The 27,518-nt window shown below is 41.2% G+C and overlaps 1 protein-coding gene across 6 annotated transcripts in view; it reads left to right on the top strand.

The window, feature by feature from the left end:
- Nucleotides 1-27,518, top strand: part of ARHGAP32 (Rho GTPase activating protein 32) — a 393,773-nt gene that overhangs the window by 177,998 nt on the left and 188,257 nt on the right. For all 6 annotated transcript variants that reach the window (XM_074936787.1, XM_074936788.1, XM_074936789.1 and 3 more), the window contains 2 exons: nucleotides 17,005-17,096; nucleotides 18,607-18,691. In XM_074936787.1, the coding sequence (XP_074792888.1) occupies nucleotides 17,005-17,096; nucleotides 18,607-18,691 (177 nt within the window). The remainder of the gene's footprint in view (nucleotides 1-17,004; nucleotides 17,097-18,606; nucleotides 18,692-27,518) is intronic.

Genomic DNA, 27,518 nt, shown 5'->3' with positions numbered 1-27,518 from the left:
TTTTGTCCAATAAGCCTTTCATCTAGAACAAGGAAAGTATACGTGTATGTGATATGCTGGTGCAGTGGGGTATACAAACTCTATACTGCCCAGGAAAAGGGGTAAGGAGCAACTGTGGATTCAATCAGCCTCATCTAGCTTCATTTGCAATAAGTGTCAGCAGGGCAAAAATTCTCATAGAATATTTACTGGAGCCTCCCACATCTTCTCTCTTCCTTCGTCCCCCCGGCCAATATGTATTAAAAACTCCAGGGCCCAGCAGGGTTGCAAGGGTGTACTTGGGGCTCCAGGCTTCAGCCGCTGGGCTAGGAGAGGGAGCACGGGGCTTCTGCTTGAGGCAGGATGGTGGGGTGGTTGAGCCTGGGGCTTCTGCCCTATGGGGAAGCAGGGCTCTGGGCTTCAACTGCAGGCTTTAGTACCGCAGAGGGGGGTGTGTGTGTGCTGCCCTCCAGGTTTGAAAATATGTACTTTCCCTTCTCTGCGCTTTTGAAAAGGCTTTATTTCTCTGTGCATAGTACTTTGCTTAGTTTTAAAACAGTCTGTGAAATAAAAATGACTTTCGCCCAGCATGGAGCGTCCCTGGGAGTCTCTGATAATTGGCACAATCATTTAATTGGCACATAGGCTTCCACTGGAGTTTGACAATTAAAAGGATTCAATTATACCAGAATGGAAACTGTAACTTGGGCAGTAGGTATTAATTTATAACAGTCATTTCATTTTAATTTGCAAAGCTGGAGAACTAATATCGTTTGTTCTTTATACACACTGAAAAGAGAGCAAACCCATCTTGCAGTGCAATTTTACACCAAGAGGAAAACTTACCAGTCATCTAGGATTCCCTTGCATCCTTAGTATGTTGTGGTATGCTGGGTAGTGAGGAGCTCAGGATTTACCCTACACATATTGTTTGAATGCACTCAGACTTTTCCAAGATGTGTACCCACAGGAGCTGCCTGCCTTCTTCACATGTGCTCTCAAGCCCAAAGCTCAGCAATTAGTAATGATTAATAATAATTTACAGTCAGCCTGGAAGTAGTTTAACTTAAGGTTTTCCTGCTGACGTGGGCAGGATTGTTGTTAAGAAGAAGAATTTGTCTTGGAGATGACCGCTAATGTGAAATGCTTTGAAAAGGAGGGGGTAAAAAGGAAGGCTTCTGTGATTAAGGAATGTAGCAGTTACCTTTAAACGGGGTATTAAAGTTCTGCCAGAAATGTTTTTCTTTTTCAGATGTCTTTCTCTTTCTCATCTGTCTTATTGCTAATGTGCTGATCACCTCTGTTTTGTCATTTGTGTGGATCTTTGCACCTAGAAATAAGCACAGATGGGTTTAGGCTGGCCATTTAAGGTCTTTTGCCCTCATGGACATGTGCTACAGTAAGCCCATGGTGCGCCAGTGTCTGTCTTGGAATGAACAACCGTGCACTGCAGTAAATGCAGTCTCTTGCAGTGTGAGATAGTTTGGTCATGCGTTTGCATAACAGCACCAGCAACTCTTCCCTTTAATTTTAAAGAGGCAAATAAATAAACAAATGATGGTACTGCAGCTGAAATTTTGAATGCACGCTTATAATTCAAAGCTAAGGTTGCCACAGCACTGATAATCCTCTGCCACATTGTGTACAAAGGCATAAAAGTGTTTTAATGTGCATTATGCAAAATGTGCCTACGCATATGGTACTGTACATATACTGCTCTTCTAAACGGCATGCATAATTTCCATATTAACTGTAATTTGGCAAGGAGGGCCAAGTTATGATTAATGTGGGAACTGCAGCTCTGAATTTCATGATGTTTGTGTATGCAGTGTAGCTGTAGCATTGTCAGTCCAGGGTATTAGAGACAAGATGGGTGACATAATATCTTTTATTGGACCAACTCTCACCAACAGAAGTGGTCCAGTAAAAGATACTACCTCAACCACCTTGATTTTATAATGTTTGTGTGTTAGAATCTTTGCATTAAAATACAGACCCTTTCATAGGTCTCTGTTGTATATTGAGCATCTTATGGTTGCTCTCTTTGTCTCAACCCACTTTCTTACTGGTGACAACAACAACAGACAATACCACCTGAGTTGGGACATATCCGTCATGATTCGAGGCGCAAAGGATGGGATTAACGTTGGAGAATGAACTATCTTCTCACCTTTCCAGATGGTCCCTCTTTAGGTAGTTTGTAATGCTGCAGTGTGGGAAATGCTGCAGTTATCTAAGAAGCTGTGCGTCCTTGCTAGGTAAGACTCTAGATTTCTAGGGCTGTCAATCAGTTTTCACCAGCACTAGATTGCTTAGAAGAAAAAAAAATCTATGTGGGAGCTGAAGAAATTGGCTTCTTTATAAGGAACCTTTTTAAAAATCAACATCCTTTGACAAATCATGAAAAGCTGGTGTTTAACTTTCTCTTCTTTATTTTCAAAACCTAGGGATGGATCTTAATTGCAGTTCAACTGGGGTGGGGAAGTTCAGCATTTCATAATGGCTTCAAGCTTGAATATTCTATTTAGCACTTGAAATACATCCAGAGAGTGCAGAAAGAGGCTGAGAGCTGTTTCTGAATCACTGTTAATATGTTTGCAGCATTTATTTAAAAAAAAAAATCAATAAACTACTCTTGGTGGGAAGAATTCATTCTCCGGCATGATTCAACAACAGTCAGTTGTGAAGCAATTAATTAGCCACTGAAAGTTATGGAGATCTTTAGTTTGAACTGTTGTCCAGTACATTCAGTTTAATACTCCCTTGCTAGGTTTTTGCCAGTCATTGTGGTGGTAGTGTAATTTTGCATGGTGGTACATATTGTAAAGTGGGCAAGCTGTCTTGGTAGGTGTTAGTACAGATAATGTAGTTGTGGAGCATTTTGAGCACAATCCTGGGGATAACTTTCATGTAATAGCCATAATTTCTGGGTGTTAGTCATAGAGTTGTAGTAATGAAGTTTGCATGGATTGTGCTGCCAGGCTTTTCCATTCATCAGGGTTTTTAAGCTGCTTGATCAGAGTCACCCTGCAGACCAAGGTGTGTCTCATTTAGTTCCTTTACCCAGGTCTGGATTAAGGCATAGGCACTACACGTCCCACGTCCGGAGGTGTTCTGAAATAATAGCTCGGTGAGGTGTGAACTGCCCCTTGCATCTGAGTGGAGTGCTAACTCTCAAGAACCCATGCTCTAGGGGAGCCTAGCAATATCGCCCGCCAGAGGACTCTGTGTGTGTGGCCGCAGTGGGGTCCATCTCATGGTCTGCTCAGGATTCCCTTAAAAGTCCAGCCCTGCCCCTTTACCTTTGGCTTTCCAAATAGTCACTTCCCAAGTGGAAATCAGACCATTGGCCTTCATATATAAAGTGTGGGATTTTCAAAAGGGCTTGGAGTTCACCTAATGCTGCTGCTGTTGGACTCAGTGGTAAAAATCCCACTAATTTCAAAGTGCTGAGCACTTCTGAAAATCTCAGCCTAAAGACCTCATTTTAATCTTGTATTGGTGTATCAGAAGAATAGTTAAATCTGGTTTACACTGGTGTAAGTGAGATCAGAATTAGGGCATCTGAGTCAAATTTTACTTAAAATTATTCCAGTGCAAATCTGGAGTAACTCCAGTGGTTTAAATGGAGTTACTCTAGGGATATATCAATGTACCTCAGAACAGATTTGGCCCTAAGATTATTTTGTCCTATCTCAATGCAGTCATCTTGCTCTCAGACACTCATACTACAAACTGGCCATGCATCCTCACAATTGTCTTGTTGATCATTCTGTTTCAAACAAGCTGAGAGCTGTAGAGAAGGGGAACTTTTGGTTCTGCATTTCCTCTTGATCTGGTATGTGGCCTAAGCTGCAAACAAGAAATTGCTGCTCTGCTTGAAAGCGTCTAGAGGGACTACTTGGCGAACCAAAAATTGTAACTATTAATTCTTAGTTTGTGGTACAGCATTTTTCCTTTTGTTTGTATGTGGTCAGCTGGGTAATATTGGTTACTGAAACTGGATATGATATACTGTATTATAGCTATGTACATTTTAGGGCTGACCTGGTTTTACCTCAGCCTCTTGGTGCTGTAGTTTAAAAGTGTGGGAGATGCATGGTCGAAAAGGTCCAGGATTTAAAACTCTTCCCATCTAGTCGCTGCAGGAGAGAAGGAAAATTTCCTTGGAGGATTAAGGGGCTAAACTATCAGTTTCTGCAAAATCCCCCAGCTTTCATTTAAACAAACAAATGAACAAAATGTTGCTAACTGCCTTCCTGATTCTGCTGACACCACTACAGCCTCTGTTGCTGCTCTTAATTTACTGCTGCATGGGAAAGCTAAAAGTTAATTAAACTCTGGTCAGTTTAACTTCTGCTGTTCAGAACCTTGTGGACGGTTAATGGCATGTTATTGAATCATAGAATATCAGGGTTGGAAGGGACCTCAGGAGGTCATCTAGTCCAACCCCCTGCTCAAAGCAGGACCAATCCCCAATCAAATCATCCCAGCCAGGGCTTTGTCAAGCCTGACCTTAAAAACTTCCAAGGAAGGAGATTCTGTCACCTCCCTAGGTAACGCATTCCAGTGTTTCACCACCCTCCTAGTGAAAAAGTTTTTCCTAATATCCAACCTAAACCTCCCCCACTGCAACTTGAGACCATTACTCATTGTCCTGTCCTCTTCTACCACTGAGAATAGTCTAGAACCATCCTCTCTGGAACCACCTCTCAGGTAGTTGAAAGCAGCTATCAAATCCCCCCTCATTCTTCTCTTCTGCAGACTAAACAATCCCAGTTCCCTCAGCCTCTCCTCATAAGTCATGTGTTCCAGACCCCTAATCATTTTTGTTGCCCTTCGCTGGACTCTCTCCAATTTATCCACGTCCTTCTTGTAGTGTGGGGCCCAAAACTGGACACAGTACTCCAGATGAGGCCTCACCAATGTCGAATAGAGGGGAACGATCACGTCCCTCGATCTGCTCGCTATGCCCCTACTTATACATCCCAAAATGCCATTGGCCTTCTTGGCAACAAGGGCACACTGTTGACTCATATCCAGCTTCTCGTCCACTGTCACCCCTAGGTCCTTTTCCGCAGAACTGCTGCCTAACCATTCGGTCCCTAGTCTGTAGCTGTGCATTGGGTTCTTCCGTCCTAAGTGCAGGACCCTGCACTTATCCTTATTGAATCTCATCAGGTTTCTTTTGGCCCAATCCTCCAATTTGTCTAGGTCCCTCTGTATCCTATCCCTGCCCTCCAGCGTATCTACCACTCCTCCCAGTTTAGTATCATCCGCAAATTTGCTGAGAGTGCAATCCACACCATCCTCCAGATCATTTATGAAGATATTGAACAAAACCGGCCCCAGGACCAACCCCTGGGGCACTCCACTTGACACCGGCTGCCAACTAGACATGGAGCCATTGATCACTACCCGTTGAGCCCGACAATCTAGCCAACTTTCTACCCACCTTATAGTGCATTCATCCAGCCCATACTTCTTTAACTTGCTGACAAGAATACTGTGGGAGACCGTGTCAAAAGCTTTGCTAAAGTCAAGAAACAATACATCCACTGCTTTCCCTTCATCCACAGAATCAGTAATCTCATCATAGAAGGCGATTAGATTAGTCAGGCATGACCTACCCTTGGTGAATCCATGCTGACTGTTCCTGATCACTTTCCTCTCGTGTAAGTGCTTCAGGATTGATTCCTTGAGGACCTGCTCCATGATTTTTCCGGGGACTGAGGTGAGGCTGACTGGCCTGTAGTTCCCAGGATCCTCCTTCTTCCCTTTTTTAAAGATGGGCACTACATTAGCTTTTTTCCAGTCATCTGGGACTTCCCCCGTTCGCCATGAGTTTTCAAAGATAATGGCCAATGGCTCTGCAATCACATTCGCCAATTCCTTTAGCACTCTTGGATGCAACTCGTCCGGCCCCATGGACTTGTGCACGTCCAGCTTTTCTAAATAGTCCCTAACCACCTCTTTCTCCACAGAGGGCTGACCATCTACTCCCCAGTATTGGTGTGTGTATAACTTACATTGCTGTGACACTGAGGTGTGCGAAACAAGTGGATCTTACACCAGTTGTGCATTCAGAATCTACTTAAAGTGCCTGCAACTCCCATGGAAGTCAAAATCAGGGCCCAGTTTTGCTCTCAGTGACAGAAGCATATGACAGAGCTGAGTATAAATTGCTTTTCCTTCTGCCTTTCCAGCTTCTGCCCCTTCTCTCCCCCCACTCCATGTCCAAATCACTTTGTTTGTAGACACACCATTTATGACCATCTTACTTATTGTCATTTACATCATCACTGAATATGGCCAAGGGACCGTCACTAAAGTTGCACCTGCTGGTTCCGAGCTGACTTCAAGCCAGTAATTTTGATTTTTTTTCCATGTAAAAGAAATGTATTTCAGCACAATAACCCAAAGCCTCCCTTGTTCTTTTGTATTTAAACTGCAGTAAATCAATAGACTATAGAAATCGTGCCTCTTAACAGCGTTGATTTTTTTTTAAAGCAAGCAAGAAAGTAACTGAAATCAAGGCGTGATGTTCACTGGATATTTTGTTCCCTGTGGTTTGTTTTCAGATACATTCTGTAAGCTGTACAGAAGACTTTAATCCTGGCTGCCTTTCCCACGCATATTGTATGTGAGGTTTTTGTTCCTTAAAGTACATTCCTTAGCCAATATACTGTTAAGTAGGGCAGTGCACTGTATGCAGCTCCTTGTGTTGAGCTCGTCTTTGTGAATGTAATAAGGGGCTCTCACTGTAGCCTCTCCAGAGCAGTGTCAAATCCAACCTTAAGGCTCCCAGGTAGTTATCATGCTCATGTTGTCGTTAGGAGCTAAGCACTCATTTGGCTTGATGCATCTGTTGTGTCTCTCTTAAAAAAACAAACCTCACCTATGAAATAACAGACAGGAAATGCAAGTGTGGGACTTCTGTGGTGGTTCCTCCCAGCAAGTATAGATGAGGGACTTAAATTTTGTGTAAGTCTTATGCTGGCTGTCTGTACAAGGATGAATTTCACATACCATGCGGAGGTTTCTGCTAGGGTGTGTTCGGAGGTGCTGCAGTATGTGTCACTCTGTGTGACAGGCTCCATTTCCAGGACTTGTATTATGTACTATCCTTAGGCCCAGGGGGCTGGATCCTTGCTTTTAGTGACATATATGCAGGGCAGATCAATGTACATTGCAAACTCCAGAAGAGTGAGAGATGAATAACCAGGAGTGAGCGTGAGCTACATTTTTCTTTACCTGTAGAGGTACATGAGGCCGATAAATGGATGACCCAACTCCTCCTCCAAGATACCACTGCTGCTCTGAAGATAGAAGCATTCCTTAAAATTTGCCTGCTCATGACAGAATTTAAAAGCCTATCTTTGGAGAGGAGATGCTAGGAATAGAAAAATGCACCCTGTGTAGTCCTTGAAATAGAATAATTCACTGTAAATTACACCATGCAGTAATTATTGGCTAAAAAAATTCAACCACAGTGACAAAGAATGTGAAAAATGCAGTTGAACGTTCTAAACTCCAAAAATAATACAAATCAAAATCTTTTTTTTTTTTTTTTTTTTAAATCTTGGTTTCTGGATGCTGGAATTGACAGTGTTCAGAGTCGATGCACCGTACTGACAGCAAGCACCACCCCTTCTCTCACTAGCTCTTTTCTATCATATTTCTCTCATCCGTCACGAGCTATAGAAGAGGCGCAGGCAACTCAGTTGCTCTCTTTATTCTCTTGAGCAAAAGGGTTGTCCCATTGTGTAGGGATAGCTGTCCACAAATAAATAGTAATATTTGCACTTCTCCAGTGCCTTTCATCCAAGAATAGAATGACCAGATGTCCCAATTTTATAGGGACAGTCCTGATATTTGGAGCTTTGTCATATATAGGTGTCTCTCTCGCGCACACACACACGCGCACACACGTATGTCCTGATTTTTCACACTGTCTGGTCACCCTATCCAAGAATCTCAAAAGTACGTGGAGACTTCAGTGACTGTGACCCTACAACATCCTTGTGAGGTCTCTCAGTTTTATTACTATTTTACAGAGGAGGAAATGAAGAGAGACAGAGATGAAGTGACTTGCCCAAGGTGATGTAGTAATTGTGTGACAGAGCTGAGGACAGATCCCACGTCTCCCTGAATCACCAGTCTTGTGTCTTAATCAGCGAGACTACACGTCCTCCAATTAAAATGACAAGAATTTCTTGCTGTGCTTTAAAAAACACAAGAAACATGCGGCTTCCCAGTGTGACATAACTAGACCTTTTCATGCCTTTGTGCAGTGGGGATCAAAGAACTCTGTATTGGGTGAGGAACAAGGAGAAGATTTAATAATACTGATTTTTTTTTTTTTTTTGGTACAGTAACTTCTTTTTTGGTAACATTTTGACAGAGTTCACAGTCCTTTATTCATTCCTGAAAAATGCCTCTGTGACCTGCACTAAGTTCTCACAGCTATTTCTCTGTACGGAGTGGCATGAGTTGCTATAATTAAAGAATATATCAGGACCTTCAATCCCTACTTGCTGTATCTGGAATGTGAAATGTATTTAATCCTTTCTAACTGCAGTGTGGGGCCCCAATCTTTTCTGTGCGAGGGTGCACTAGATTACACAATGTACCAGAAGAGAGCCCTTGGTTTTGCATAGCCGTAGATGATTGTTCAGTGTTCAACTGCTGCACTCTGCTGATCAGGCCATAAATAGCATCTAAATCCAGTACATTTTTGCAAACAGACTCAAGTTGGAAATCCAGTTTTTTCCCCCTTTTGGAAGCTGTTAATCGAATAACGAACCACTTAGATTTTGTTTTCAAGCTGAGAATTTCAACCTGCCTAAAGGATTTGAATTTCCTATTAATTGTTATTGGGTGTACAAATCTCATAGGCAATCTTGAAAACGTCACTCTGAAAGTATTGAAATTCACCTACTGTGATATTTAACTGCATATGCAAAAATTTCTTATAAAACCACATACAGTATTTACATCCAGCAATTTAAACAGTGTCAGCTGATCATAAAGAACTCCCAAATACTTGTATTCATGTCAAACAGTGCTACTGTATGCAATTATTTTATCCAGTTTCTATACTCTGTCCAGTTCAAACAAAGGGCCCAATTCTGCAGCCCTCATTTACCTTCAAGGGTGCTGCGCTGGCAAGTAAATACTGCAGGATTGGGCCAACAGTTTCTGTTGGGGTCAGGGCCCCCCCCCCCCTTTTTTTTTTTTTTTTACAAAATACATAACAAGTTTGTTATTGCTAACGTTGGGTTTTTAACAAGGTGGTTTTATTTTATTTCATGTATTGTGATCAGGATGTTTTTGGTATCATCTGAAGGAGGGGTAACAAGAACTTTGTTTTCAAGGAGGCTGGGTGGTTTCAAGGCTAGGGAGTAGGTTAGAATCTGAGCCGAACAATCGTCCTAACTTCATTGCACCTCAGGCACACTATCTGTGTATCTAGCAAGTGATAAGAACAGGGAGAGATTGATGGTACTAGTCTTTTACCTCTGAGTGACCAGTGGATATTTGTAGAACATTTTTTGAAAACGAAAAGTGGCAATCACTGTAAGTACTCCACATGGCACTGGTATCAAGTCAGCTTTGGTTTGTATTTATTACCTTCTAAAGGATGCTGAGTTGCCATTGAGTTTTGTATGGACAAGTGTCTGCTTCAGAAAGAAACCCCATCATGGTCCACAGTGACAGGCCCCCTTTTAGCCCTTTCAGTAAAGCCAGGTAGTATTTTCTCATAAAAACCCTGTTTTTGATGAAAAATGGCTTTTTGACCAAAATGAAATTTTCCATCTTCAGCCATGTTTTTAATGAAAAGGTAAAAGCGAAAAAAATGAAAATATTTTGTAGAAAATTAAGGGGAAACATTCTTTCAAAAATCCCCATCAGAAGCAATTGATATTTTTGACTAGCTCCTAACTTTTAGTAAAGATGCCAAGGATTGAAAAAACCCGGCAGCTGGACCACCCTTCAGACCCATAGAGGCAGTCAGCTCCCTCCAAACCGGGTTTGAGACATATTGACTGGGCGGGAGGAAGCTTGTACATGGCTACCTAGTATCCATTCTGTAGGGGTAACCATCATTCCTGCGCAGAGGATCAGCTCCAAGTGGTACATAGGGCTTGCAGTGAGCTCTGCGCAGGTGGGAGTAGCTCCATGGAACTCAGTGGGACTAAGAACGTGTGTCGTTTGCAGGATTTAGACTTGACATTGCAAGTTCAGACTGTAAAAGGAAAAGTGGGGACAAAGATTCTGATAACAGGATGGCACGGTTACTTGGTTGTCAAAGTAGACTAACGTTCAGAGGTAATATTTACGATTTTCTTTGAAGAACACGCATCACAGTTCCACCTTGAGGTTACACTGTGCACAGCAGAGTGCGGAGTGTGGGAGGAGCAAATCTCAGGAAACTGGTTACAGCTCCCTGATTCTCTGCTAAGCCCCAGAGTGGCATAGAGTAGCCTTGGAGACAGTCTGCCCTACGCACCAATAAAGCAGCTGAGGATTCCTGGAGTGCTTTGTGCTCCAACCTTTCTGCTTACCCTGCCCCTCCGCACCTCAGCGCGCGCTTGCGCCAGAGTCTGCAGGGAGGGAGAGGTAGGAGCTGCTTCTGTCCATGCTGGGCACTCCCATATGTTAGGGAAGGCTTTGACTCCCTGTGTGTCGCCTTGTTTACTGTTACAACTACTGGAACACTTTTATCGGGCAGTTCTCTAATTTTACTTGCATTAAGAAATCGGGCGTCTTGACTTCTGTGCTTGAAAGGAACGTTTTCTAATAAACCCAGTCAGGTTTGTTTTGAGCGAGAACTCTTTCATGCTCTGGTATGCTGTGAACTTGTTGGATTTAAATTATTTATGCCTGAGAGGTTTTGTGTCATTTAAATTTCACTTCAGCTACACTAAATAACGATTGCAGATATCAAGGCCAAACATTTCAAACCTGGGTGCTGAAAACAAGGCAACTCAGGAAGTGAATATTACAGGTACTGGGACCCCACAGTGCCTCCTGAATTTAGCAGTAACCTTTTCCAGTGCACCTAAGTGTTAAAGTCTCATTGACTTCCAGTGGGACTTAAGCATCTAAATCACAAAGGTTAGCCTTTTGAAAAGCATCTCTATGCCTAAATATGACCTTTGGGTGCCTTAAGTTAGGCATCCAAAGTTTGAAAATATTGGCCCAGTTGTTTATGGTGAATGTATGGGTTTTGAGTGTATGAATGTCTTATGCCATGTGAATATGTTAGTTCTGGCTTTAACTTAAAAAACGTTATTGGTTAAAATAAGAATTCCATTTTGTGAAAAATTTCAAAGTGTTGGCTTTTGTTCTGCATCAGGATGAAACAGAGACCTCAAAAATTGTTGCAGGGGGGTGGGGGGCAAGGGGAAAGAAGCACATTTCCACTCTCCCTCCCCCCAGCCCAACAGCTACATGGTTAGGGCAATTGCTTGGAATAGGGGGGCCTCAGGTTCAAGTCCCTGCTTTGTCTGCTGTATCCCAGGTGAGGGAAGTTCCCTAACCATCAAGTTGTGGTAGCTCTCTCAATCTCTCCTGTTGTATATAAATAATTAACTATTTATTGGGCCAGAGAGAAGAGGCAGGCAGAGCAGGGGCTTGCACTTGGGCTGGCCACGTAGCAGCCGAGCGCCTCAACCACTTGGGCTATTGGCAGTTCTCGCGGGGTCTCTGTTTTTGACCAGAAATTCCATCCTTGACCTAATAAACTACCCGGTGAAAGTTTTGGTTTTGACAAATCAACATTTTCTGATGGGGAAAATGTTTGTTGGAAAATTTCCGATTGCCTCTAGTTAAAACCACTCTCTTGTCGTGGAAAAGCTTGCTTCAAAACCCATTGAAGTCAATAGACTGGGCTTTGGATCAGGCCCTAACTTGTTTACCAGGTTTTGGACGAATGCAGGTTGAAATAGCACTGACATTTAGCTGTGAGAATTGGAGTAAATCATTTGCATAAGCAGATTTATTATGCAGTTACTAGTTTTCCACGGGACACCAATGCATAAAAAATAAGGAATGAAAAGTAGCAGCTGCCTAGGGTCGCCAGCTAATTTTCAAATGTAAATAATTCAGCTGTTTCAAAATGATATTTAAAAACAAATTACTGTGACAAGGAGCACAAAAGATGACAAATTCCTTTGTAATGGATTTTGTTTATATTTGGAGAGAAATATAATTTAGGGTGACGATTTCCATGGAAGGTTTCAGAACAAGTGTAAACTGATAATGGGAACTTCAATGTGTGCATGTTTGGGATGGAAAGTAATTGCATTTAGTTGGGAGGCAAACAGTTATATAATTGCAATAAGTATGTGTTAGATATTATTTATCTCAATTTTTCTTCTTTCATCAACCAAACTTTCTTTTTTCTGTTAGTACTTCCAGTAATAACTTCTGACTCGGATGAGAACCAGCATCCCACTAATGCTTCCTGATTTAAGATTTCTCAGTGAGCCCACTGGATTGCTTTTCTGCAGCAAGCCCTTGATTTTAACATTTGTCTCATTGTGGACCATCTAAATTAATAAACACTGATGGGATAGAGAGAGGCATGGATCTTTTCCTAGTATGATTTGGACATAATTCAGTTGGGAAGGGAGAGAACAAGATGAGTTTTCCAAAGATAAATGCTGGTTCTGAAGTGTTCTGCGCTGTGCACTTTGCCTACTCCGCTTTGAGTCCGACATGGGGTGAGCTTTATCTACTGCTGTCATTTGACTCTGAGCACATCTTTTCCTGTCAGTTTCAGTTACCTGGTTTCACATGGCACCAGCTTCTGCTGCAAATGGGAAATGGAAAATTAGTTTTCATGCCACAGAAGTTCTTTTCCATGGAAATCGAGACAGGCAATTTATTTCAGGCTCTACCTAAAAAATGCTCACAGGAGGGGCACGTTTATTGCTGTAGGTAGTTACTGTATTATGTATTAAGAGCTACAACATATATTACATTGGCTGTCTTCTTAACACTGGTTTCAGAGTAGCAGCCGTGTTAGTCTGTATTCGCAAAAAGAAAAGGAGGACTTGTGGCACCTTAGAGACTAACCAATTTATTTGAGCATAAGCTTTCGTGAGCTACAGCTCACTTCATCTGATGCTGTAGCTCACGAAAGTTTATGCTCAAATAAATTGTTTAGTCTCTAAGGTGCCACAAGTACTCCTTTTCTTCTTAACACTGGAATTCACAATGAGACCATCCAGTGTTTTATTAATGCTATTGACCAAATTAATTGTCTATGAACGCAGATAGGTCAGGGATTGCTTTATTTAAGGAATTAAATATTGTATTTGTTTTTCTGCAACGTGTACTGGATGTTTTACACATAGACTCTTTGTGAGGTAATGGTGTTAAAATATTGCTTAGGCTATCAAAAGCCCAATTATGAGAAGGGCTGAATGTCCTCAGCTCCAGTTTAAATCAATAGTGCCAAAAGGTGGAGGAGGCATCATTCTTATTGCAGTAACCCTTTTCTTTCCAGGGCAGTGCTTAATGCAACTAGAGTGGAATTCGACTCTGTGCAGAGAACCCGTACACTACTTAAGTCCTACGTAAGCCCTCAGGGATTTCACCTCTGTTGCTTAAAGTCCTTATCCTTTTTGCACAGACCTCTTATTTAAAAAAGAAACCAAGAAATGAATGGTGGATACTTCTCAATAATCATTTTTCAGCTGTTTGCGGAAGCAATTGGATTTTATCCCCCCTGGTCAGAGATGATTGATTGCTTGAAGGGGACAAGAAGGATCCCCTTTCCCACATCCCATTTATGGTACTGCACAATTTGACAAAGTGCTTCATGGAGGTTGCCTGCTTGTCGCTGAAACTTCAGGTGTTGGCAAATGGTAGCTGCAGGGTACTGTGCGAGGGGAGGCCACTAACCTGATCTGTAATGGCAACACCAATGTTAGCGTGTAGATTTGTCTGAAACCGAGTCTTGGCATATATATGTTTCAGTGGTGAGTACCTCTGAAATGCATGTATGATCATTGCAAGTTTCATAATCATATAGTGTGCTGTTACCTTCAATTATAATGGTCTCTTTCGGGCAAAGGCCATGTCTTTTTCCATGTTTGTAAATCACAGTGTACACTTACTCTCTATTAAACCTAATAACTTCTGGCAGCTGTTCAGTTCTAGTCAGAGACCTCTCTGCAGACAAGTTTAGGAACATAAGAATGGCATTCTGGAGCAGAGCACTGGTCCATCTACTCCCAACATTGGTGATGGGGTTTACTCAGCCTTCTCATTGTTCTTGCCTTATGAGAGAAGGTACATTGAAGTGCCCGCATTGCCATCTCTGTGCCATCCATTGTTTTGGACACCACTCATGTTTTATAGTTTTGTATGTGAAGCAGGAAATACTGTATCTGACCTCTGCATTGTGCACTGTGCTCGCTCCACTGCTCTTGCCATGGTCATTAATGAGTTGCTCCCGGACAAGACCAAGGATCATTGCTTTGTCCTTGCCATCCTCTGCCTGCCTGCTAACTTGGACATAATTGGTTCCCTCCACATCCCATTATGGGCCCAGCCTAAAACCCATGAAAGTAAATTGAAACACTCCCACTGGTGTGTACTTATATAGACCTCATCACTGTAGTGCCTCACAGGTTTTAATGCATTTATCCTCACAACACTTCTGAAGTACGGCATTGCTATTATCTCCATTTTACAGATGGAAACCTGAGGCACAGAGGGGCTAAGTGATTGGCCCGAGGTCACACAGGAAGTCTCTCGCAGAGCAGGGAATTGAACCCAAGTTTCTCAAGTCCTAGGCTGGTGCCCTAACCTGTGGACCATTGTGCCTCTCTTATATAGATATGTGGCAAATTCTATATGTAACCGTGAGCACCACTCAGGCCTGATTCTCCTCACACTTACACATATATTTTTCTCAAAAAGAAAAGGAGGACTTGTGGCACCTTAAAGACTAACAAATTTATTTGAGCATAAGCTTTCGTGAGCTACAGCTCACTTCATCGGATGCATTCAGGCATTTTCTGTGACCTTCAGTGGAGATACTCCCAATTTAGCCTGCTGTAAGTGAGGAGGAAAACTGGGCTTCTCGTGACCTTTGCTGTTGTAGCCCAAGTCCTAGCATTGTATATTGCCATCCATCACTATGTTACATCCTTATTTATATGGGAAGCTGCTCAGGGCAGAGACATGTTAAATGGACTGTAAGGTTCTGTGTATGTCTATACCACTTCATTGATTTTTCTCCAGTGAAAATAATTTTTAAAGCCTTAAAAGGGCTTCGGGTACACCAAAGCCGTGGATGCCCAAGCTCCTGAATTATGGCATATTTCCAGTCAATCTGGATTTTGCGAAAGGGACCCATCTCTATTAAGTAGCCAAGGTGGGAATTTCTCTTCTTGATAGACTGCAATGCATACAGGAACTATCACGGGATAAAAATATGCACACAGGTTTAATTAAAGCTGCAGTATCCCATTTGCCCATGGCTTGGTACATAAACAGTCTTCCCTATAATGAGAATAAAAAGGTTAATATGAAACAGTAATACACAGAATGATATAGACAGGTACAATACTTGATTTTATTTTTATCTGTTAAATGTAAAGAGAACAAGAGAAGAAAACTGGAGTGTAAGGTTGAAAGAGAATTTGGTTCTCTGGTCACACTAAAAATAATTCCAGTTTCTCCTGAACTCATTGGAACTCCTTAATGTCTGTCTAGCATCTAACACTCACACATGAACAAAATCTATTTAAAAATGTATTGACAGTTATTGCAGTAAAATGGATGTCACAGCCCTGTTTCCTATGTAAATTTCTGGACCAATGAACATCCTTAGGGAGGACTTTCTGAGCACCAGGTCTGTGGGTTAAATGTTTTTTATCCTGAGATGTTTCAAATGATCAAAGCCACAGCACATAAACATGAAATTCTTCCCCAGGTGAACAACTTTGTGCCTCAGTGCTATACATTTGTATCTTACTGAAATATAAATTAAATAGAAATCCCACCTACAAACATACCTTTTGATCTGTTGGGGGTATAAAAGATCATTTATATGGTATTAGAAATCATGTAAAATTGGCAAACCATTATGGAAAATAGCTCAGTTAAAACAAAATGATTTTAATTACTATATGTATATACCAAGGAGGCTCTTAATTATTCCAGTGTAAGATATGTGATATATCGAGAATTTATGAGGTAACTTGGGTCTTAAATAACATTAAATTTTTTTGAGGGAGGCTAAGATAAGAACTGAATGGCACAGATACAACTCACATTTATCCGTGTGAGTGGAGCAAAATATTACATGTCCATTTCACTCTTTCTTTTCAGGACTGAAATGCCATTAGATGACAGAGTAGGAAAATTAAGTGTCTGGAATGGGTATGGATAAAAGATTATGAACGTTAAAGCCACCACATAAATTGAAGGCTTCTGCCACCCACAAAATGACACAGATGTAAATTTTGTGATGCCTTTTCATTGTGTCTTTTATTATTGATTCATGTTTTTTTTTTTTAAATTATATTTGTTTGCTTAGGCCCAGCTTGTTTAAATATTTCAAATAATTCTTCCATATTTAGGCACATAAGTAGCTAACCTGATTTTCAACAGCCCTGGGTACCCAGCAGCTTCAGCAGTGTTGAAAGTCAAGATGCTTAATTAGGAGCCTAAATGGTGGTCTTGGAAGTCTAAAGTTAGGTTACTAGTTTTGAAAATCTCTTCCTTTTTCCTCTTATTCTTTGGGTCTATAATGTATTGGCTCTCCCAGTAATTAGTGAGAATTAGCAAGGTTTTATTGTATGTAAGCAGCTAACCATATTTGAGGTCGGAATCCATGGATTCAGTATTTCTGTGCTGCAAGTTACTAAAGTATATCTTGCATACATATGTGAGACGTGCACAGACAGTGCATGTATTTATCTAGTGTTGGAGGCACCAATATGTAGGGTGCGATCAAATCTAACGTTTCTCTTTCCTTTTTTTTTTTGGTGTGTGTAGGCGAGAGGTGCAGATATCCCTGAGATTCCAGGGGAGCTGCCTCTTCGGACGTGCGGCAGCACAGCGAGCATGAAAATGAAGAATGTGAAAAAGTAAGAGCAATGGGCTTATTTTGTTTGAGAGTTAATTCTGTAGCTTTTCTGTCCTCTGTGCTCCCAGTCCTAGTGTCTGTGATTCTAGCTGTGCTCAAGACTGTCATAGTGCAGTGGAGCCCCAATGCATCCAGAAGCCAGGCTGTAAGCACTAAAGGATTTCTGGTAGTCTCCTTATCAGAGCAGCGTGGACCTGCTGCCTGGGAAAAGCAAAACGGCCAGTCGGCATGCTCTAAATATTAAAGCTTGGGATGGATGAAGCTTATAGAGGTGGAGGTTTTGTAAACCTTACACGCTTGCTTTTGGGGAGAAGGGTTGCAAAGCTAGTTTGAATTTTGAATCTCACTCTTGCTGTAATTTAAACTGTGGGGTTTTCCCCCAAAGATGATTCATAAAAAAATAAATTAAAAAAAAAGGCTAAAGGCAATCCTGTGCAAGGTATAAGTGTAGTAGTTCCCCTATGCTCCTGACACAGAAGGAAAGCTAAACTGGGACAAGTGAATGACCTTTATTTTTTCATTAGAATTTTTCTGTCGGTGTGTCTGCTCTGTTTTTCAGGGTTGGTTTTTTTTTCAGTTTTCACGCTATTTTTTCCATTGGACTGTGTTTTCTCTCTGCCCTCGTTCTGTTCCCTTTTTGTGCTCATTTGCAGAATTCAACCCAATGATCTGTGAATGGGGTCCAAATTAGTCAAAAATGACTTGGCCCATCCTTATTTAAAGTGCTGGCAGAAGGTCCACAGCTACCGGCATTGGTCTGTGCATTCAGAGCAATCATGCTCTATCATGCTCTGATGCTGTTAGGGAAAATGGCTCTTTGTTCTATTGCTGAGCAGCTAGATGCTGTATCTCACTTCCCACTTATATTCCCGTGGGAAGAGTGAGCCAGATAAAGACAATCTCATTGGCTCACAACCAGAAGTATTTATAGGAGTCTGCAGCAGCTTCAGGAGAAGGAAGATCCTGTTGCAGAACCAGAGCATCTCCCTGTCAGCCATTGCTGTTGTTGGGGATGCTTGGAGATGATTGTCTCACCGCTGAATTTTAAAAAGCCAAAGGATAAATAGCATTTGTTCTGCACCCTCAGATCCATCAACCCAGAACTGATGGGCTGTGATGCCTTTCACAGGTAAAATTTGACTTTCATGTGTCTCTTATGTCAGGTTGTTTACAGATTAATTTCCCCAGTGCAAGTACAGGTGGAACAGCTTGTCCCTGCGTCCTTCCCAGTAGACACTGGCCTTGGTGGTGATGGAATGCACGTGTTTCCCTAAAAAGACAATGATAAATGTCACTTGGCAGTTTAGTTTACCTCCCGCACCAAATCCCTTTCCTCACTGCTTTAGTGCATCAAAATAAGCAGCACTTTATGTTCCCTTAGCTTCAGGATGATGGATTGTCTTGGTCAGGCGCTTAAATGTAGATGGTCTAGTCGCATTTCATCATGACATGCAATTCTGACAATTGTTTCAGCGATGTGCATCTTATGGGTTGCTTTTGATGTACTTCAGGTTATCCTTTACCAAGGGCCACTTCCCGAAGATGGCGGAGTGTGCACATTTCCATTATGAGAATGTGGACTTCGGCAACATACAGGTAAGTTTCAGATTTCTTTTACATACAAAATTGGGTTGTGTTTGTCTGACTAGCTAACTAATCTGAGCAAAACACTTCATAGAGCTCCAGATAGGTTTGCTTAGTTTGTTAGAGTGTCTGATAATAGGAAGTTGGAGCAGAAAGCACTATGGGAGTGCTTGGGGAGCTGGTTTGATAAACTGGGCCAATTTATGCCCTCAGTTACATTTGTGTACTCCCTTGAAGTAAACGATAGTATATATTGCACCTGGGTGAGTTGATGGCAGTGGCTGTAAAGACTGCAATTGGCACAGAACTTAAATTTTTACAGACAAGTTATTTAATAATGAGGGTGTTTCTTTTTCGTGTGTGTGTGTACATATGTATGTGTGAGAATAAGCATGTGTGCGCCTATTAATGTAGAGTAGTATATGTTGTAAGAATAGATTTGAATTCAGGTTTCCCTGTTCTGTTCACATGACCCTAGACCCGGGTCTTATATTCCAGCAGCTCTGCCCTCCTTAAGGCAGAATACAACAAGGGACTGTCAGTCAGGTTGAGTTCCAGTTGGTTTGCGATACCGGTTTACCTTCCTCTGTGAATCTGTAGTTCTCTCCAGGCAGAACCCCCCTTTATTGAATTGTACCCGAGACTTGTCCTGGACCAGGAAGCACTATCAGAGACTCATAAATGGTACAAGCCTTGTCCTCTGTCTTCAGAGACAGAAAGCATCATTAACGCCTTCAGCATGTGCCAGCCAGAGAAGCAGCCTTATAGCTGGAGGGAGGGTAGAATCCCCAGGCCACAACCCTTTGACATCTAAACCATTTTTTTCATTTAGAGTAATTTGTATAACGGCTTACCTTGGTAGTTGTGGTTCTGTTTATGTGCATCTTCTGAACCATCACTGTGGAATGTTCTGACTGCTAAGGAGTGTTGTGACAGCAGTCGAGTCCCATGTGGGATTTGATTTCTCAAAGGCAGGGTTGTCCCAGTATCGTTGGTTAGAGGGAGAAGGTGAAACAGCCTTGCAGGAGATGACTTGTATAAAAATAAGTCAACAACGTTCAGGATTTATTGTTGTTATTAGCACCTTTAGGCCTCCGCTGAGTTCAGAGCCCCATTGTGCAAGACACTGTATATGCACACAGTAGACCTAACAGTCTAAACAGAAAAAACAGGCAATGAGTTGGAGAGGATACAGGCAAGAGGTGAAGTGACTTGCCTTCACTTACAGTGGCGAATCAATGGTTACAGTGGCGAATCAAGGATAGAACCCATAACTTCTGAATTCCATATCAGTGCCCTCTCCCCTCGACCATACCCACTCTCCATGCTATAAGGGTACGCCATCTCCATTCTCATTGGTCAGTACCAACAGGAGCAGGATCCAGTCCTTGTACTGCATTGTAGTTCTGGAAAAGTGTGGCTAACTCTGCATTCCTACCTATGCCTCCTTTTATTTTTTCAGAAGTGAACCTATTAATCTTTTAGTTATTATAAAAAAGGTTTTATAATGGAGTAGCTGCTAAATACATCTCTCTCCCTCTATAGATTTATATTCTACTGCATTGTACATTCCTCCGAGAATTTTCTTTCGCTTTTGTCATTCAGAGATAGTGAGTACTTAGTCTTCACAATGCATAATGCATGTACTTGCGTGAAATTGCATCCTGTTGCATATTATTTTTGCTTAAAATATTTTGAAGACAAATGATTGAATTGCATTTGTGGTTGAAGTATATATTGACTTTTTCTAATGCTGCAGGCTCAGTTACAAGACTGATGGCAGGGAGATGCCATCACAGTGTGAAGTCAGATTGATGTGTTCAGTACAAATTTTCTTCACATTGTTCTTCCAATGAATCTGAATCCTGATCTGGGGTAAAATTTTCCAAAATGAGACTTCGGGCTTATCTACATGTGGAATTTAGAAAAGTTAATCTGAATTCACTAAAGGTGTGAATTGAAAGTGGATTGGATAAACAGAATTAAATTCTGTGTGTGGATGCTTTGATTTAGAATTAAAGTGGCCTTAATTTTGTTTACTTTAATTCACTTTGGAAGAGAATTGAGCTAAATTGATTTGAGGTCACTTTAATTATGAATCAGAATGCCCACAAAGGGACTAAATGCAGTTTAACGAATCCACTTTAAATTCAAACCTTTAGTTGATTTGGGTGAACTTTTCTGAGTATCCTTGTGTAGCCATGTCCTTAGGCTCCTAAGTGCCTACATTATTTTTGAAAATGGGACTTTGGATCCCATAACGTAGGCACTTGTGAAAATTTCCCCCCTAAGTTCTTATTTAGAAAACAGTTAAGCACATGCTTAACTTAACAGTGGGACTACTCATATGCTTAATGTTAAGCATGTGGTTCAATGCTTCGCTGAATTGGGGCCCTAATTACCAGCCCTATTCCTCTAATTCCTAGTTTCTGCTGAACAGTGACTACTAGTCAAGTCAAGTTGTGCAGTGATTTTGTAATGTGAGCAAAAACACACTCAGGCACAGGTTGAGATTCATTGCTCTTGTGAACTAAACCACATTTGAGCCCAGGTCTCTAGCTATGAAAGATTAGGGGCATTATGATGCTTCCTTGGTAGCAGAAGACTGAGTATTAAAAGGCCAAAGAAGAAAAACAAATTAAAACCGTTAGTACAGCATGAATATAGTTCCCTGCGGTAGAGAATAGCATTGGATAGGGCTCACGTATCTTAAGTGGTGCATTTGTGCTAATAAATTGAAGTAGACGAGACAATAGGAGTAGGCTGGAATGACATACTTTTAAATGATAGTTTGACACCTAATAGCAAATTACTAACTTTAATCTGAAGGGGTAGTGGGTGTAATTCCCTTTGAAGAACTATTCACTCTTAAAAATTTGCATAATAGACAGGCGGTATTTTATGGCGACATCAGTAATTATTATAAAGGGGTCTAATAACAGTTTGGCCAGCTTTCAAATTGATTTTTAATGTTTATGTCATCTGTGATAGGGGTTTGGTGGAGCAATGGGACTTGACAGCTTGACAATTCACTTCTAGAAACTCGCTCCTCGATCAGTCTCATGAGATGGGTGAAAATGGATTTGTTCTCTTTTTACCATAGTGCTGGATTAACCAAACCATGCTCATTTCTGTATGATTTTCCTGTTAAGAGAGACCCAGGAGTGATCTATCTGGGGTGTTGCATGTCAGTGATGAGGTGCTTGGGCAGAGCTGTATCTGGCAATAGTGCTAAACATTGATTGCCTGGGTGGTGCTGGTCAGCATTAAAGAGCTGCATGTGGTACTGGATATATCTACTGGGTTTCAGGGATTTAGATGTTCAGCCTCCAGTGAAATTAATGGGTGTTGGATGCTGCAGTATCCAAGGAAATTTTTCTAAATCATGGCCTGAAAAGGGTTTTTAAAAACAACTTTTCTTGCTACTTTCCATGGAACACAAACCAAGTGAAATTTATTATACAAATGATGACGAATTCTTCTGAGGACTGAGTCACTAGAGGGCAGTAGAGCTGACCGTTCATGTAGTCAGTAAATCCAAACAAGGTGCCACAACTTATTGTTACTGAAGAACAAGCTGCATCAGTTTATTATAAAGTGTTACACAATCCATAAACCCATTTATTATGTATATGTCCAGCCAGTGCCCCAGCTGAGAGTGGTTTATGACCCCCAAGAATCTGGTTGCTGGATGAGTTGCCTTACCATAGTACTGATAGACCAGGTCCCATTGTGCTAACACAGTACAAACACACCAGCTCTGTTCTGTCATTGTGAGAGGTGGCCTGATAGCTTTTACACGTGGTTTATTTAAGCACGTTCCTCTGTGGCTGGATTAGCATGTTGTGTCCCAAAGGCTGCATGGATTAATGGACTGAGCACAGCCCTGGTTCCCAGAAACTTTTGAGTTCTAATCCTGATTCGATTACTTGCTTACTCTGGCCTCGAGAATGTTAATTTAACCTCTCTCTGCCTCAGTTTCCCCATGTATAAATAGGGATAACACTTCCCTACCTCACGAGGATGTACTGAAGCTTAATTTGTTAAGGTTTGTACAGAGCTTTGAAAACATAAAGTACGATACGAATGTTAACTATTGTCATCCTACCAATCCACTGAAGAACAGAAGGTTCCATTAGTCAGCAGTAAATGAATAAAGAGCCTCTGAAGCATTGCCTTGCTTACTAACATTTATATTTTTTTCCGCATTGAAGCTGTGCAGCAAATGCATATTCAGTCTTGATTTGAGGCACTGAAATGAATGGTGGAAAAATCCTTTCACAAAGACTTGCGCTATCATTAAAAAAAAAAACCCCACAAATCTTTCTGGAAGATTGCTGTAAGGAAAATGTTAGCTCACCAGGCAACTAATGGAATTTATTGGTGCACCCAGTTGGGATCAAAACTTTCGTAATAGGATGCGCTTTGTTGATCTCAACATTGTAAAGAATTTACTGGTATATTGAGGAAATAAATTATATTTAGTATTGCATTTATCCTTCAGGTTTGCATCATTGAATTTTTAATTATATGCTGAAAGGTCAGGCTCTGCATGATAAATTTTTTAAAATCTAACAATGGGTGAGCTTTCACAAGTCTGACTGGTTTTGGTATGGGGAGGAGGGAAGATATATGTAATGCAGCCCTATCTGCAGAACATAGCTTCTACACCAAATGTTGTTATGCGGCAGTCAGAATGTGGTGACTGTGTCATTAGACTGGACTGTAATCTTCCCCCTCCCCCGCTTAGCTCCTTTTCCCTTTCCACCCTTCTTGTTCTCTGTCTGGTAATTGTGATGTGGGGCCTTGCACATGGTCCACAGTCCCTCACAATTCAGTGGATGTCACATGGTGAAAAGACTAGCAGGTCTCTTAGCCAACACTGTTTATAGTATTAGGCAGTTGTGGAAAACACTGAGCTGTGAGTCAGAAGACTTGGGTATTATTCCTAGCTCTTGCACTGACTGACTGTGTGACTTTGGGCAAATCATTTAGAACCCCGTCAAGCAAAACGCTTTAGTGTACACTCAATTTTAAAGGTACACCAGTAGTAGAATGTTTAGGGGGTGGCCATTTTCAAGAGCTGACTTAACCAAAATTGCCCTGTCACTTACCCTGTTCACAACCACTCCACTTTCCCGCATCACTTTATCTAAAACTGTACCAACTCCACTTCACCAAAAAAGCACCTGAAGTCCATTTCTAAAAGCGACTTTGGACTCATTGACCCTGAGTAAAACCTAAGGCTTGACTACACACAAAACTGTACAGTTTTAACCAATTAATAGTGTAGTGCGGCATAGTCCTTCTAAGGTGGATGCAGGAATAGAGGAAAGGTAAGTCTATCAATATAGTATATTCTCGTAAGGCAGGGAGAGGCAGAGATAATGGGCACTGGAGGTAGCTTTAATTCTTTTAGAAATAAAATTCAAGTTTATTCTTGATTTTTCATACTCTTTGGTTGAGTGTGCATTAGAAATGCAATATGAACAGCTGAGGAGCATAATGGTTAGCTGGTCACATTTTTTGTTCTTTCCAGAGTCCAGTGGGGTGGAATAAAGGGTTATGATCATTCTTTTTCCTCAGGCGCCCTATCATTTGACAGATTACCCCTTCAGGCCATATGTTTTGTGTGAATATTTATGTACCAGCACAATGACTGACTGACTAAAACCCTAAAAGGGATAGCTGTCTGAGGAAGACCGGATTGCTGCGCATGGACGGTCCACTCTCTGTCATCCATCAACCCCTGGCATTGCAAGTGGTATAAGTGTATTATAAGTGTATGATCAGGGGTAGAGGAAGTACTTGAACTCAGAATCACTTCCGCCGGTCTAGGCAGCAGCTGCTAGGAATCCCTATTATATGTTGAGCAGTTTTGCTGTAGAATGCCTTCGGCAAGCTGAGACTTTGCAGCCAAGAAGACACACCATGTTTCTGCTGTGGCTGTAGTTGGAGCCTGTAAGCTTCTTTTCCTGGTGTGTCTTAGGAAGCAGACCCTTGTAGAGATCAGCTTGGTTCTCTTTGTGCCTTTCATGAGCAAAGCCTGTTGTTAAGGGGTTTTCTTTGTTTTTTGTTTTTAAATAATGTTCAAGGGGGGAAAAAAAAGCTTATAACTATTTATTTATTTGTTATCTAAGGGGGAAAAAATCTCCAAAGAGCCTGTGAAAGATTCAAAAAGAAGCACAAATGTTAGGCTTGAAATTCCCTGTTAACCTTACAAGCACAAAACAGCCTCTCTCTTCCTTCCCTTCCATAAAAAGAAAAGGGGATATGCACAGTAGAAATCACTCAAACAACCATAATTCTGCCCTATATCATTGCCCACAGGAGACAGTAAGCCTGGGAATTTGCTTTAGGTTTTTAAAAAAATGTTTAAGAGGCTGAGAAGCAAGAATCCCTGTTGAGTTTGCAAGCTGTGCACGGGTGAGTCCTGCTACAGTACTTGCCAGCCTGCCTTCCAACTGCAAACGGGATTTCCTCTCCCCAGACTAGATACCACCTTCCCCCCTCACCTTGCCTCTCATCCTCTCTCTGGTGCTCTACTCTGTTTCTTCCAGACCAGAGTCTCCTGTCCCTTCCACATGCTTTCTTCCCTTCTCAGTCACCCCCAGTGGAGGCCATTGGAGACTTTGCAAGGTCTTCTTTGACAGCCTAGGAAATGAAGAACAGCAGAGCTCATACTGAATGTGGAAGTGCTTCTAATAACTAAATAATTCTGCCAGTGACTCTCCCAAAATTGGCACCAGCTCTTGCCAACATCAACAGATTTTTTTTTTTTAATGGATTTCTAGGCCAGGCTTTTGATGCCAAAAAAGTTAGGAAAATATTCAAGTAGTAAGTTCACCTCAGGTTTTGGATCCTTGTATTTCCCACATGACTTATGCAATTTGCCACAAACACCTCAGAAAAAGTCTATGCGGGAGTAAGATCACACCTGTGAAATTTCAGCCAGATTGGTTTTCTTCCAGCAAATTGGGGAAAAATCAAACTCGAACTTATGAAGGAAGGGTAATTTAAATCTTAACTGTGCAATGATTGATGTCTCTCCATAATACAATAAAATTGTTGCTCGTACCTGTACTTACTGTTCTGGGGAGCAATGCAAATTGACATGTTAGGATCTTTGTCCCTCTCTAGTGGTTTGTCCCCATAAGAGGTTCACAGAATCTCTAACTTCTGGAAGAGTTAGTCCTTTAGGTCAAGCCACAGTAGCTCATACTTATAACTCTGAAGATATTAGGTTCAAATGCTGCTGAAGGCCCAAATGGAGCCGGATAGGTTAACATTTTTTATATAGCCTTTTACAATTATATCCTTCCACCCGAAGGAGACAATCAAGTCCCTTCTGTTGTTGTGCATGTGTAAATCATATTGCTAGAAATAGGGTTAAATGGAATATGTGGGTCAGATTCTCCAGTGGGGCGGAGCTGACCTCACTGTTGTACTGGAGTAATTCAGAGCAGAATATGGCCATCTTTAAAAGAAGTAAAGGGTGTTTATGCTCTGCAGTTAAAGATATAGTACTGAAGTGTATATGAATGACCAATTACATTCTGTTCTGGGTTTTCTTTTGAAACCTGAGTGTGTTTCCAGCTGCCTAGCCTTCTCTCTAAACGTACTGTATACAGCACCTCCTCCCAAACTGACAGATCCTGGAACCAAAGTGCTGCAAAACCTGTTTTTCTTTCTCTTCGTAAAAGAGGAATGCAGTTTTCTACCAATACTAAATTGAATGTTGTATGTTGCTATTGAATTATCTCTCATAGGAGAGGTTCTCTCTGTTACCTTCACTTGGGATTCAATGCCTATATCTGATCCCAAATATCCCCTTCACTTTAGCCCAAGTTGTCTCTAAGTTTAAATTGAATCATGATGCAGTGTAACCCACTAAAATTGATCACAAGTGAACAAGGAAACTTTAGCTATTGATTCATATGACCATTATTCTTCCATCTCTTGCCATGAATAGGGTAAGATCATCGGCTAAATACTACACATCATGAGCCCAAGTGGCTATGGTTTTTGATGTGCATCTGAATGTTCCCAGAGGATCAGGAGGTGATTTCAAACAGAGTTTGGGCCCATCTCTAATAAATATCTATATTTCTGATACCCATGTTCCTGTTACACTTGGTTTGGGTACTTGCAGTTGGTGGTGGCTGAGTATAACAAATATTTAGAAACAGACATTTCTTGGAAAAATACTGCCAGACTTACTAAGCATGCCAGACTTTTTTTATAAGATGTTTTATAGGCATATTTAAGACATCTAATCTTTCTTCCAAGTATTTGTATTAGGGCTGTCGATTAATCGCAGTTAACTCATGTGATTAACTCAAAAAAATTAATCGTGATTCAAAAAAATTAATCGTGATTAATCACAGTTTTAATCGCACTGTTAAACAATAGAATACCAATTGAAATTTATAAAACTTTGGATTTTTTCTACATTTTCATGTGTATTGTATTCTATTTTATAACTGAGATCAGTGTATATTTTTGATTATAAATATTTGCACTGTAAAAATGATAAACAAAAGAAATAGTATTTTTCAGTTCACCTCATACAAGTACAGTAGTGCAGTCTCTGTCCTGAAAATGCAACTTACAAGTGTAGATTTTTTTTCTGGTTACATAACTGCACTCAAAACCAAAACAATGTAAAATTTCAGAGCCTACAAGTCCACTCAGTCCTACTTCTTTTTCAGCCAATCACTAAGAGACAAACAAGTTTGTTTACATTTGCAGGAGATAATGCTGCCCTCTTCTTATTTACAATGTCACCTGAAATTGAGAACAGGCATTTGCTTGGCACATTTTGTAGCTGGCATTGCAA

This window comes from Natator depressus, chromosome 22 (assembly GCF_965152275.1).
Source record: "Natator depressus isolate rNatDep1 chromosome 22, rNatDep2.hap1, whole genome shotgun sequence".
NCBI lineage: Eukaryota > Metazoa > Chordata > Testudines > Cheloniidae > Natator > Natator depressus.
This window is presented reverse-complemented; position numbering and strand designations above follow the sequence as displayed.